The sequence below is a fragment of the Pinus tabuliformis genome, chromosome 8, assembly GCF_031772625.1.
Source record: "Pinus tabuliformis cultivar Carrire ecotype Pingquan chromosome 8, CPIR1, whole genome shotgun sequence".
NCBI classification, from domain to species: domain Eukaryota; kingdom Viridiplantae; phylum Streptophyta; class Pinopsida; order Pinales; family Pinaceae; genus Pinus; species Pinus tabuliformis.
In genome coordinates, this window is record NC_142294.1 from 2,079,910,859 (window position 1) to 2,079,925,245 (window position 14,387).

The 14,387-nt window shown below is 39.4% G+C and overlaps 1 protein-coding gene and 1 long non-coding RNA gene across 2 annotated transcripts; both read right to left on the minus strand.

Annotated features, from left to right (window-relative positions):
* Positions 1-2,519: 2,519 nt before the first annotated feature.
* Positions 2,520-3,539, minus strand: LOC149244830 (uncharacterized). The gene is made up of 5 exons (XR_016245851.1): positions 3,518-3,539; positions 3,210-3,374; positions 2,988-3,044; positions 2,734-2,889; positions 2,520-2,605 (listed from the first exon to the last, which is right to left on the minus strand). It is a non-coding gene; the product is annotated as an uncharacterized LOC149244830 (long non-coding RNA).
* A 6,312-nt stretch (positions 3,540-9,851) lies between these two features.
* On the minus strand, positions 9,852-11,654 carry LOC149244831 (uncharacterized). Its single transcript, XM_089368084.1, has 2 exons — positions 10,683-11,654; positions 9,852-10,402 (listed from the first exon to the last, which is right to left on the minus strand). The coding sequence occupies exons 1-2, from the start codon at positions 11,211-11,213 to the stop codon at positions 9,938-9,940; spliced, it is 996 nt and encodes a 331-aa protein (XP_089224210.1). The 5' UTR covers positions 11,214-11,654; the 3' UTR covers positions 9,852-9,937.
* Between the last annotated feature and the right edge of the window lie 2,733 nt (positions 11,655-14,387).

Consider the following 14,387-nt stretch of genomic DNA (forward strand, 5'->3'; position numbering starts at 1 on the left):
GGCACATTGGCAGGCAGCAAAGAGAATTTTGAGGTATGTCAAAGGTACCAAAATGTTTGGAATTCTATATCATGCCTCAGAACATTCAGATTTGGTTGGGTACACAGATAGCGATTGGGCTGGAAGTGTAGATGATCGGAAGAGCACTTCCGGTTATGTTTTTAATATGGGTTCAGGAGCCATTTCATGGGCTTCTAAGAAGCAATCCATTGTAGCATTATCTACAGCAGAGGCAGAATATGTGGCAGCGACAGCAGCAGCATGTCAGGCAGTATGGATGAGAAGGATGTTGAGAAGCTTAGGCCAAGAGCAGGCAAAAGCAACAGTGGTCTTTTGTGACAATAGCTCTGCTATTGCTTTGTCAAAGAATTATGTGTTTCATAAAAGAATGAAACACATCGATACAAGGTTTCACTACATCAGAGAATTGGTGAACAATGGCGAAATCGTCCTAGAACATTGCAGGACCCAGGAACAGGTTGCAAACATCTTGACAAAGCCGCTGGTTCAGAAGAGTTTCGAATTTTTGAGAAAATGCTTGGGAATGACCGAACGTGCGGCTGTTAAAATTAAAGGGGAGTGTTAAATTATTAATTTCAACAGCGCGGTGGTTTTTGAAAACCACCCCGGTCTCCCCGCACCGCCATTCTCCAAAGACTGTACGAGCAGGAGGGGCTCCGACACAATGGAACTCCGCCATGCGTCCCCTGTACAACACCAAATCCGCCTGCTCCCCGGACGTTAAAGTCCGTTTGGTTTACCTGAGGTTGGCTCCCGAACCTCGTTGGATCAACCAAGTGTTCTGGGCGCGCAATCTCCGCCGTCGATCTCCAAAAGGTGCATGGGCCCACGTCAAATCAGATTTTGCGTGGAGTGTTTTTTTTTTTTTTGTTGACCGCCGAGAAGGGAATTAAATGTCTTTAATGTTTTTCGTAGTTTTTTGGTGGAGGCCTTTAATTTTGGTTATGGGCATATGTCCCATATGATATACGTTATATGTTTTTATATGTTTCATATACGTTGTCAAAAAATGTCTACGTGAGGGAGTTTTTAGTTTAGTTTTTTTTTTGTGTGGGTTGTGCCTGCGGGTGGCATATCTTTTGTGAAATGAATAGAACGCACAGCAGTGCGAATAGAGTTTGAAAATTGTGATGTAATGTTTTATGCTCGCCATTGTAAAACAGAGGAACACTATGAAATTGGTTTTGTAATATCCACAGCAGTGGAAAATCTGTGACTGCAACAGAGTTTGTTTTGTAAATTCCTCTCTGCACAGAGGATGAAATATGTATCAAATATGTATGAGTTTTTTTTTTTGTTTTAAATCAATAGAAATGTGTTGTGACTATGTAATGGACTGTGTTCTGAGTTAATTTGGTTTAAAGAGGTTCTCTACAAAAGATCCTGGACAGAGTAAACAGAGCATCGTCTCTCTAGTGAATTTTTATTTTGTTGGTTTTGGTATTTTCTCCATTCAAAAATATCCAACAGAGGGCTTAAAAAAATTACATGCGTAATAGTTCATCAATGATCCCTATACTTAGAAACCCTAAGAAACTAACAGCCTCAAGGAGCGTATAACCCTAGGATCCACGGGTTGTCACTCAAAATATCAGCGAATAGTTGTAGAGAGAAATGTAAACATCTCAAGAGAAAAAGAAGTATGTCCTGAGTAACTCGGGTAGCTTGGCGTGCTGGTATCACCGACGAAGTCTTCTTACCACAGGAGCCTCCACCTGCATTCACAGAAAAGCCCAAATAGAACATTTACTTTGTTATTATCTTATTGCGGAGAAACAAAGAAAAAGGAAAACACAAATTGCAGTAAGTTCTGGCCAACTTACTAGGGAAACCCTCCTGATCGAACGCCAAGGCTGGTAATCTATGCCACTGAGCAGAAACGAGAAAGAATGAAGTAGGGAGGAACAGAAGGATATAAATAATGATAATCAGAATCACTTCCTCATAAAACGCGACCTAATCACCTGGAAGTGGTCGTACAGTAATAGAAACCCATCAAGATTAGCTAATCGATGTGAACACCCGGTGGTCTTGACGCTGCAACTAAACACTGGAGTTTAGCATAAAAGTAAGGTCGACGAACGTAGCTACAAAAAAATATATATGGGTACATTGTTTTAACCATAGGAGTAACGACATCGAGTCACGGAGAAAGCATTGGGGTTACATGGTGTTGCAAATTCCTTTCGATCGAACCAGGGTTCGAATGAGTGGGAGAAACTTGAGGGCGTGAGGTGGTTATCCAAAACAACATCTAGTGCTGCGCAGCCTTTCATTCCCGTTAAGAGAATCCATCAACCGAATTGTGGCCAGCTTAACTAAATTCTCAATATAAACAAGATAGGTTGAGCTGACAAAAACGCTCCACCCAGTGGTTAGCAAATGCCTGCTTGGTTGGCCTGCAACATAATACTGACAAGTTTAGATCAAGTATACACTTTTGTCCAATAAATTGACAACTAGATGACTGACAATGAACTAAAGCGATGTAATATGCACCTCTAAATATATGGCGGAATCGCCATTCCATTCCATGCAAATCTCTGGCTACTAGCTCTTGCGAAGGAGGTTGCTGACTCATGTCCTGCAGACCAACACTGAAAGAAGGTCATTTCCTCCGCACAAACAGTGGCAGATGAGTACAAGGACTCACTTCATTTCTGAACGGAAGCAAAATGTACATTCAGCAATAGTATCTATCTCAACACGAACCAGAGGTGGAAGACATTCATCAGCATGCCTTCGTAAATCAGAAAATCCTCCATGAGTGCTAGTATCACAAGCAGTAAGAGTTTTGCAAAATGAATGAACATTGCTCTTACGAGGCTGAGGAGGAGCTGCCCCCGAGTCATGAGATGACTCATTTTGCTGCAATATCGAACCAAAGGTCAGAACATCTACACTTCTCATCAGTAAATCCTGCACATTAGTAGGATAACATTCCAGAAACTGAAATAAGGACGTACATCTCCCTCTGGCAATAAAGTGATCTGCGCAAATACTTCATCTGTCTCAGGTTCTGCCTGCAAAAAGATACAAGGGCAATGTAACTTTCGCCTTCCTGTAGACGGGAAAGTGCAACTATTGCATTTTGTTGGTTTTGCAGTAATCTTTTCACACCGACAATAACGCAAAAGCTGAAATATTGTTATAAAAGGACACAAGCAATGCAAGAACAATTTAGTTACCCGAAATTGCACATTGATCACACGACAACCCCAGAATCAGATCTGATATTTTTGTTGTTAAAGTTCTGTTTTAACTGCCGGCAGGGACTTGCTGCTAAGCCTATCTTGTTTAATTGTAGTTACATCATTTAATTTCGATTTCTATATAGCTTTCCTTGTGTCAATCTGCCATCAAAAAGTAAAATTATAATAAAATAATTGTTCTCTTTAACTAATTATACCCCTTGATGAGGCAAGCAATAACTTTTTATAATATTATTAATAAATTCCATAGTAAAAATAAGACGACGAAAACATAAACTTCATACCTACTTTGTTGACCTTCACAAAATGTTAAATGTGTAATTTCAACGCAGCCGAAAACCACCAAACAAAACCACCTATCTTGTTCGCACCGCCTTTTGGCAAAGGCTGTTTTTCCTTGGAGCCCTCCGAACACACTCACTGGCCGCCACGCGTCCCATGTACGAGCAACCGAAAACCACTTTCCCCGGACAGTAAAAGTCGTTTGTTTTGCTGGAGGTTGGCGTGCGAACCACGTTGGATTGTCTCAGCGATTTGATCGCGTAATCTCAGCCGTTGACTTTCCAAAGTTGCCTTCCGCCCACGTCAAATCAATTTTTACGTGGAGTGAAATTTTATCCGTTGACCGCCGTGGGAGGAATTAAATAGAGTTTAATGTGTTCCGTAGTTTTTAGGTGGAGGCTTTAAGTTTGGTAATGGGCATACGTCCCATATATCTTTTATATATGTTTTATATAGATTTAAGTGAGGTTTTAATATTGTTACGGGCATGTATTTAAAATAGTTATGGGCATACGTTTTTTTTATATATTTTTATAACACGTTATCATATGTTGAATATAGCCCGTGTGTTGTAGTTTTGTGAGTTTTTTTTTTTTTATGTTGTGAGTGGGGTGGTTAGGCACGAGTGAGTGCGATTCTTATTTTGTAAATGCACAGCAGTGCGATAAAGAAATAGCAATGTAATGTTTTGATTTAGTTTTTGAAGAACAGAGAGCTGTGTATGTAATTTCCACAGCAGTGGAAAATCTGTGAGAGCAGCAGAGTTTTTTTTGTAATTCCCTCTTTGCACAGAGGAAGAAATATGTAACAGAGTTTCAGTTTGTTTTTAATTAATAGAAATGCTTTGTGACTGTGTAATGGTGTCTTCTGAGTCATTTTGATTTTAAGAGGTTCTTGGCAAAAGATCCTGGACAGAGTAAACAGAGCATTGTCTCTGTGGTGAATTTTTATTTGGTTTTGGTATTTCTCCATTAAAAATACCCAACAGTGGTATCAGAGCAAGGCTTAGGCTCTTTGTAGGAGACAAAGAAGCTGAAGGGAGAAGGTTGTTGCTGCAGCAAAACCTCTCAGGCAGACAGAAGACTCAGACAGCGAAGGATTCAGGTATTCCCCAAAAGCATTTCTCTTGTTATTGCTGAAGACAGTCAGTTGTTTTTAAAAAAAACACAGTCAAGGATTTAAAACCATAGTTCAAGATGCAAGGAATGGCAAGCACAAGCATGGGTATGTTCAACACCCAGCTCCCACACTTTAATGGGAAGAACTATGACTACTGGTCTATAACCATGAGAGCTTTGTTCATCGCTCAAGATATATGGGAACTAGTAGAATATGGGTTTGAGGAACCAGCAGATGAAAATGAGTTCAATGCACTAACTCAGGGAGAGAAGGATCAGCTGAAGCTCAATAGGAAGAAGGATGCAAAGGCCATTGTTTTGTTGTATCAAGCAGTGGACCAGAGTATATTCCCAAGGATAGCAGCAGCTACAACATCACACAATGCATGGCAAACCCTAAAAACTGCCTATCAAGGCATGGAGAGAGTGAAGACAGCAAAATTGCAAATGCTGAGAAAGGATTTTGAAAACTTGAACATGAAGGAGTCAGATAACATTGACTCATTCTTCACTCATGTGATTGGTGTAATCACACAAATGAGAACTCATGGAGAAACAATTGAAGATAGAAGAATAGTGGAGAAAATATTGAGGGTCTTACCCTCAAGGTTTGATGCCATAGTCACCACCATTGAAGAGACAAAGGATCTCTCAAAGTACTCAGTTGATGAGCTACATGCATCACTGATAACACATGAGCAGAGGTTGAGTAGGAATGAAAACTCATCCCTTGAGCAAGCCTTCAAGACCCAGATGTCCTTTGGAAGAGGAAGAGGTCAAGGAAGAGGAAACCGAAGAGGAAGAGGCAGAAGCCAGAACAGAGGTGGAAGGAACAGCCCATCAAATGCACAAGGAAGAGGCAGCAATCCAAATCAGAACCAAGGTCAAGGCAGCAACCAACAAAGAGAACAGTATCAGGCTCAAGGACAAAGGTATGATAAATCTAATGTTCAATGCTATTATTGCAAAAAGTATGGACATTATGCTAGTGATTGTAGAAAGAAACAGCATGATATGAACAGCAGACAAAATGCAAATGTTACAAGAGAAAACAACAGTCAAGAAAATGTCCTGTTAGCTTGTAACATGGCTGAAACACATAGTGAAGACATATGGTTTTTAGACTCAGGTTGCAGCAACCATATGACAGGGAATGTAGCCCTCTTTTCAGCCTTAAATCAGAATTTGAAATCAGAGGTCACACTAGGAACTGATAGTAAAGTGTCTGTTATGGGAAAAGGGGAGGTAAAAATATTCACAAAACAAGGAGAAAAGAAAACCATAGCAGATGTCTACTATGTCCCCGGAATGAGATGTAACCTATTGAGTGTTGGACAGCTTATCCAAAAGGGTTACAATGTTTACTTTGTAAATGATGTGTGCACCATCATGGACATACCACCCAGCAAAAGATGCATTGCTGAAGTGAAGATGACAAGGAACAGAATGTTCCCTCTTAGAATAAGAGCAGACTTGAAGAACAAGAAGGAAATGGCAGCAGTCACCCAAGAGGCCTACCAAAGCGTGCCAAAGGATGAGAACTGGTTATGGCACTTGAGATTCGGGCATCTAAATTTTGGAGGTCTAAACTTATTGAGCAGAAAAGGAATGGTAAAGGGATTACCATTGATAGAGAAGCCGGACAGCCTTTGTGAAGGCTGCATATTGGGAAAACAACATAGAGAAAGTTTTCCATCAGGGAAAAGCATAAGGGCAAAGGCACCCTTAGAGATTATCCACTCAGATTTGTGTGGACCAATGCAAGCTCCATCATTAGCTGGCAGCCTATATTTCTTGACATTCATTGATGATTTTACAAGAAAGACTTGGATATATTTCCTCAAGAACAAAAGTGAAGTCTTTGAGAAATTCCAAAACTTCAAAGCACTTGTGGAGAACCAAAGCGGGCTGCACATAAAAGTATTGAGAACTGATAGAGGAGGTGAGTATATCTCAAATGAATTCCTAAAGTTTTGTAGAGAAAATGGAATACATAAACAATTCACAACTCGGTACACCCCACAGCAAAATGGAGTTGCTGAAAGGAAGAACAGAACCATCATGGAGATGGCAAGGAGCATGTTGAAGGCAAAGCATTTGCCAAATGAGTATTGGGCTGAAGCTGTACATTGTGCAGTTTATATTTTGAACAGGTGTCCTACAAAGGCAGTCATGAACAAAGTGCCAGAAGAGGCATGGAGTGGGAGAAAGCAAGGAGTCACCCACATGAGAGTTTTTGGGTGTGTGGCCTATGCACACATTCCAGATAAACTAAGGAGGAAGTTGGACAGCAAAGGGGAGAAATGCATCTTCATTGGATACAGTGATGAATCCAAAGCCTACAGGCTGTACATTCCATCTACCAAGAAGTTCTTTGTAAGCAGGGATGTTCAATTCATTGAAGAGGAAGCTTGGGATGGAAGCATAGAGAAAACAGTGAACATTAAAAGCTGTTTGCCTCATGATGAAGATGAAGAGGAGGTGGCAGAAATGAATCCCCAAACAGCAGCACCAACACAAGGACAGCAAGGGACACCATTGAGGATCAATGAGAGTGCTTCTCCAAGCACACCACAAGGAGGAAATTCAAGTGCATCTTCAAGCACTTGCACACCAAGTGAAAGAGGTAAGAAGTTTAGAAATCTAAGTGACATTTATGATGAAGGAATGAATTCCTTATTTGCCTTGTTTTGTCATGTTGATGATCCTATTCATTTTGAAGAAGCTATTAAAGATAGGAAATGGATAGAAGCTATGGATGAAGAGATGAATGCCATAGAGAGAAACAAAACATGGGATTTGGTTGAACTACCGAAAGGCAAAGAAGTCATTGGTGTGAAATGGGTCTACAAGACCAAGAGCAATGCTGAAGGCAAGATTGAAAGGCATAAAGCAAGGCTGGTTGTCAAAGGCTACAAGCAGCAGTATGGGAGAGATTATGAGGAGACTTTCGCCCCGGTTGCAAGAATGGAAACCGTGAGAGCAGTGCTGTCCATAGCAGCTCAAAACAAATGGAAAGTCTACCAAATGGATGTGAAATCAGCATTCCTAAATGGAGTGTTAATGGAAGAGGTCTATGTGGAACAGCCTCTCGGATATGAGAAGAAAGGAGAAGAGCACAAAGTGTGCAAATTGAAGAAAGCTCTTTATGGGCTGAAGCAAGCGCCAAGAGCATGGTACAGCAGGATAGATTCATATCTATTGGAGAATGAATTTGACAAATGTGAAGGAGAACCCACAGTCTACATCAAGGAAAAGGATGGTAAAATTTTAATTGTTGTCTTGTATGTAGATGATGTTATTTTCACTGGAAATGATATTTATCTTATTGAGAATTTTAAATCAGTCATGAAGAATGAATTTGAAATGACTGACATGGGTTTCTTGAGATACTTCTTAGGCATAGAAGTAGATCAAAATGAAAAAGGAATTTTTATATCTCAAGCAAGATATGTAAATCAAATTTTGAGCAGATTTAAGATGGAAGAATGCAAGGCAGCCATCACTCCCACAGTAATGGGATTAAAGCTCAGCAGAGAGGACAGCAGCAAGGATTTTGATCCTAGCTTGTATAAAAGCATTGTGGGCAGCCTTATGTATTTAACAGCAACTAGGCCTGATATTATGTATGCTGTTAGTTTGATTTCCAGGTTCATGGAGAGGCCAAAGGAGGCACATTGGCAGGCAGCAAAGAGAATTTTGAGGTATGTCAAAGGCACTAAAATGTTTGGAATTTTATATCATGCCTCAGAACATTCAGATTTGGTTGGGTACACAGATAGCGATTGGGCTGGAAGTGTAGATGATCGGAAGAGCACTTCCGGTTATGTTTTTAACATGGGTTCAGGAGCCATTTCATGGGCTTCTAAGAAGCAGTCCATAGTAGCATTGTCTACAGCAGAGGCAGAATATGTGGCAGCAACAGCAGCAGCATGTCAAGCAGTTTGGATGAGAAGGATGTTGAGAAGCTTAGGCCAAGAGCAGGCAAAAGCAACAGTGGTCTTTTGTGACAATAGCTCAGCTATTGCTTTGTCAAAGAATTCAGTGTTTCATAAGAGAACGAAACACATTGATACAAGGTTTCACTACATCAGAGAATTAGTGAACAATGGAGAAATTGTCCTCGAACATTGCAGGACCCAGGAACAGGTTGCAGACATCTTGACAAAGCCACTGGTTCAGAAGAGTTTCGAATTTTTGAGGAAGTGTTTGGGAATGACCGAACGTGCAGCTGTTGAAATTAAAGGGGAGTGTTAAATGTGTAATTTCAACGCAGCCGAAAACCACCAAACAAAACCACCTATCTTGTTCGCACCGCCTTTTGGCAAAGGCTGTTTTTCCTTGGAGCCCTCCGAACACACTCACTGGCCGCCACGCGTCCCATGTACGAGCAACCGAAAACCACTTTCCCCGGACGGTAAAAGTCGTTTGTTTTGCTGGAGGTTGGCGTGCGAACCACGTTGGATTGTCTCAGCGATTTGATCGCGTAATCTCAGCCGTTGACTTTCCAAAGTTGCCTTCCGCCCACGTCAAATCAATTTTTACGTGGAGTGAAATTTTATCCGTTGACCGCCGTGGGAGGAATTAAATAGAGTTTAATGTGTTCCGTAGTTTTTAGGTGGAGGCTTTAAGTTTGGTAATGGGCATACGTCCCATATATCTTTTATATATGTTTTATATAGATTTAAGTGAGGTTTTAATATTGTTACGGGCATGTATTTAAAATAGTTATGGGCATACGTTTTTTTTATATATTTTTATAACACGTTATCATATGTTGAATATAGCCCGTGTGTTGTAGTTTTGTGAGTTTTTTTTTTTATGTTGTGAGTGGGGTGGTTAGGCACGAGTGAGTGCGATTCTTATTTTGTAAATGCACAGCAGTGCGATAAAGAAATAGCAATGTAATGTTTTGATTTAGTTTTTGAAGAACAGAGCGCTGTGTATGTAATTTCCACAGCAGTGGAAAATCTGTGAGAGCAGCAGAGTTGTTTTTGTAATTCCCTCTTTGAACAGAGGAAGAAATATGTAACAGAGTTTCAGTTTGTTTTTAATTAATAGAAATGCTTTGTGACTGTGTAATGGTGTCTTCTGAGTCATTTTGATTTTAAGAGGTTCTTGTCAAAAGATCCTGGACAGAGTAAACAGAGCATTGTCTCTGTGGTGAATTTTTATTTGGTTTTGGTATTTCTCCATTAAAAATACCCAACACAAAATTCATTCCTTCGCAATATATGTTGAGGACAATAAGCGTAGCCACAACAATTTACAATTGTTGCACGAAATTTCCTCACCTTACTCACCTTACTCACGAAATAACCAATCCAAACCATATTCCACTTCCGCGGAAGGATTTATGATTTGATTCAACACATCTAAAACATGGTTTTCAGTTGAAAACGTGAGTATCCATCCCCTTTCATCGCCCTGCACATCGAGCACACCCTCTTTGTAAATACTCACATTGTCGTAGAAATTATCTTCATCTGTAAATAATGTGGAGCGTTGTGTCCACATATACACATGTACCCATGCTCTCTCACTGTTGTATTCACGGTGGGTTACAAACTCCTCTGATCGGGCACCACCATTGCATGCTTCGAAGGTTACAACAAAGTCATTGTACTCTGTGATAAAGCACATCAATATTGCACTGTGTGAATGTACTTTCTCTAGCACCAGCGGAGATTCATCTGTGGCTGTAGAAGGGACCTCCCGCAGTGTCACACCATGAAAACTGTTCAGTAAATTTTCAAACTCCTGCGCAACCTTCACCATAGATAATTTAATTTTAGATTTATGAGTATAAAAATATTTAAATTATTAATATTTAAAATATAAATATAAATATTTCAAAAATCGAAATTTATGTTGAAACACAAAAACGTGTTTCTTCATCACAACGAAAATGGATATATGGTTTCTTTACAAATAAAATTTTTGTAAAACTTGAATAAAATTAGGAAATCTTTCTCAACATATTTCTTCGCGACAGAGAAAATATATACATCAATTTTGTATGAAATAAGTATTCGTTACAGGTACTCACACAAAAGTTGTGAAACTGTTGTGAAAACGTGACGAAATTTAGACGTTGCAACTGACTCCATGCTCGCCGTTCCTTCCGCCATTCCTCCGCCCTAATCTCTTCCAATGACTGGCATTCTGCAACATTCTGGATTCTGACATAACCACACCTGTTTATGTTGAGAAATTTGAGACGTCCAAGTTTTGGAAGATTCATATGCTGCAAATTCTGGCAACCCTCCAGATTCAGTTTTACAATGGTTGATTGGGAGACTTCAACCTTTCGCAGGTGAATGTTACATGAAAGATCAACAATTTCCAGGCTAGGGCAAGCACCTGCGGGAATGCTTATGGCTGATATGTGTGTGCCGCACAAAGTCAAATCTGTTAAAGCGTCCATGGCATTATTATGCAAGGCAAATTTTTCTATTGGACAAGAGATTATATTCAAAACTTTCAGATGTTTCAGCAGTGAGATTCCTGCCGGTAATATGCGCACGTTGGAGTCATATATTTCTAACCTTTCCAAACATGTGAGCTGTTCAACAGGCATGCTCCTGATATGCTTCAATTCGAAGCAACCAAACAGAAACAACTCTTTTAACTTCACTGGAAAGGCCACGGAACATGGTAACTCTCTCAAGCTATTGCTCCCTATTTTTAGTTGTTCTAATTTGCACAGTGGTTGTAAGTTCGAGGGCAATTCTACTAAACTAGTCTCTAGTAAATTCAAGTATCTTAAACGCCTCTGAGAGGCGATTCCCTATGGCAAGTGTTCCAATTGAGCACAGCCTTTGAAGTCGATATGCTCCAGTGTGGAAATCTCTCCCAAAATATCCACTGGGATGGATAAGTTAGTGCAGTCTCGCAATGCCAAATGTTGAAGTTGCGATAATTCAGAGAAGGAATCGGGCAATGTGGTTAGATTACAAGAGCCAGATAGATCTAAATGTCTTAGGCTTTTAAGTGCCGAGAAGTCAAAAGGGAGTGATTGTCCAACTATGACATCTTTCAACACTATCTTATTCAAATTTTTCATCAAACTGCCTATCGATTGAAGAAAACGGGTAAAACTATTTCCATCAAATGATTTCGTGGAATGTTGAAGGAATCTACTTGAAGATGCATGCTTTGTGCAATCCATGTGGAGCACACGCAAGTCCAAAGGTACCTGCAATGACTATAATTAATTAATTAATTAATTTTCAGGAAGTGAGTGCATGAATCTAACTACCAAGGATGCAAATAACTGAGTACATGATTAACGAGAGCGTGGGACAAATACTTGTAAAAAATTTCAGAGTTACTTACCTCATCAATAGAACTGAAGAAATTTTCGAGGTGGACTTGAAGACCTTGAAGTTCCAAAACTCTTAAATTTTTCACTGAAATGGTACGAGGAAGGGAAATGAAGGGAGAAACACGCCAACGAAGCCATACCAAATTCCCGGAGATGGAACCAAGAAACGTCGAGAGGTCGTCTATGTAATGTTCAACAACCAGAAGACGTACACCCGTAATGTTTATGTCCATTGGGAGTTGAGATGGACTCTGACCTTTACGGATGCAGATGCCTCGTATCGGACGGGAAAGTGATCCGCTCTAAGAAGCACATTCAAGAACGAAATAAGTATGCTCTGCTCAACACCATAAATGGTACCGTTTTCTTTTGTCCAAAAGCAAAAAAACAGAGCTTCTTCAAAAGAGAAGTTCTACCAAACAGTTATTCACCAAAACGTTTTTCACCATGGAAGATTTTATCCAAAACTTTATTTATATTTCAAACTTTCACGCCCTAATGGCTCATTGCAGTAACAGATCAGTGGTATAACTGATTCGGAAGAACATCGCAGTCACAAATTGTCAAACAGAATCTGAAGAACAACGTACAATTGAGAGAGGCAATCAGTTCGTAGGGCTCTAAGTTTTAACAGGCTGCCTGATGGAAAATAAATAGGTGTTAGTAGTTCCTACACATTAGCCCCTCGAGGGCTCTTCTTTTGAATTCTTAAAAACCAGCCATCCCCTTACCATTTTCCAACCGATATTTTATATAAAACTACCTATGCAAATGGGAAGACATTTTTTTACCTTTTTCTTAAAACGTCTTACTTATTTTATATTAACATTTAAGACAAAATAGTTGAAGACAAAAATATTTTAAGACAAAATTTTACATTTAAGACAAAAACAGTGTAATACAAAATTATTTTAAAACAGAACTTTATATCTAAGATAAAAATAGGTTTGAGACAAACATTTTAAGACAACTTTATATTTGAGGCAATGGCCTAAAAACTACAAAATTGACTCTGATAGTGCACCCTAAGTCCCCCAAGCTACTCCCTTGTACAAAGGATTTTATTTCACTTACCATTCACATTATCCTATATAATGTTGGGCTCTTTGTTTTGTGGGTATAGCCGACTCTAAAAAACGCAACAACTTTTCTTGGCAAGATTTCCTAGACATCAATTCCACTTGTGTCCCTTTGATCTATGTTATGCGATTACAGATAACTTGTGTGTCGTTGCATTCGGCCAATGAGTCACTTTGGTGGTTACTATTGCAGAGCAATTGATAAACTAACTAAACAGTGGGCTCCTTCTCGTGGTTATCTGATTAAGCCTTGAGTTTGAATTTCCTTTAATATGCATCACCTCAGACTTTGGATCTAGCTTAGGGTAATCAATTGCAAGAAAGATTGCAATGTGGCTCGCTTACAATTAAGTGGAGAATTGAAGTCCTTCCTTCATTTTTTAGTCATCATTAAACGCACAGATAAGTGTACATTGCTTATGTATATTGCTTTATATAGTATGATGAATCTTGTTACATTGTGAAAGGTGCAAAATCTTGCATGTTTGTAAATGTAAATGAATGTCTGAGTTTTGATGCTCAACGTATGTTCATGATTAGAAAGGTGTCATGTATGCACGTGAATTTTAAAGTGTGCCTAGAATATGCTATTCATTATTATGTGCATGGTGAATATGAAATTATGTGTTCATATTCAGTCAGTTGATTTCCAAATTTATGGGTGTAGTTAGTTTAATCAATCCCTACACTAGTTATGTTATCAAAACTGAGAATTTAGGTATCAGGAATTGGGCCATGAGTCTCCTTGAAACTACAGGACAGTGGGTGCACAACAATTGTAGTTTTGCTTTATGAACCTAGCCCAGAGTTCTTTTTAGTCCATATATGTTATGTTTTTGAGGTCGAGAGGAAGTGGGAGAACATGAATCTGTTGACATGCTAACAGGTCCAATACCTAGTGGGTGTTGGTGAAACCACACCCTAGTGGAACCATGTGATGTGTATAGACACCAACCATAATCCATCAACCCTAATGTTCAAATTTGAGGTAAGGGAAGGGTCTATACACTTGACCAAATGTTGTTTTATTTTCGGTGAGAAGCCTGAAGGCTAAGAGTGTTGTCCAAGCAGAACTAGGAATGTTGGGAACATTTTCAGGCATCCATCCTTGAGATATTTGTACCCTACAACACCCTAAGAGTGTAGAAACTAATATAAATTTTCTATTATTGATGTATTCGAACTAAAAACAAGTGATTATAAATTTCCTCTACTATTCCGCAAAATGGAATACACAATTTAAAAACACATGCAATGACATGCAACCATCAAAACAACACAAGAACACAATTATTATAGGGAAACTCAATAGGGAAAAACCCTTTCACTACTTTTCATTAATCACATG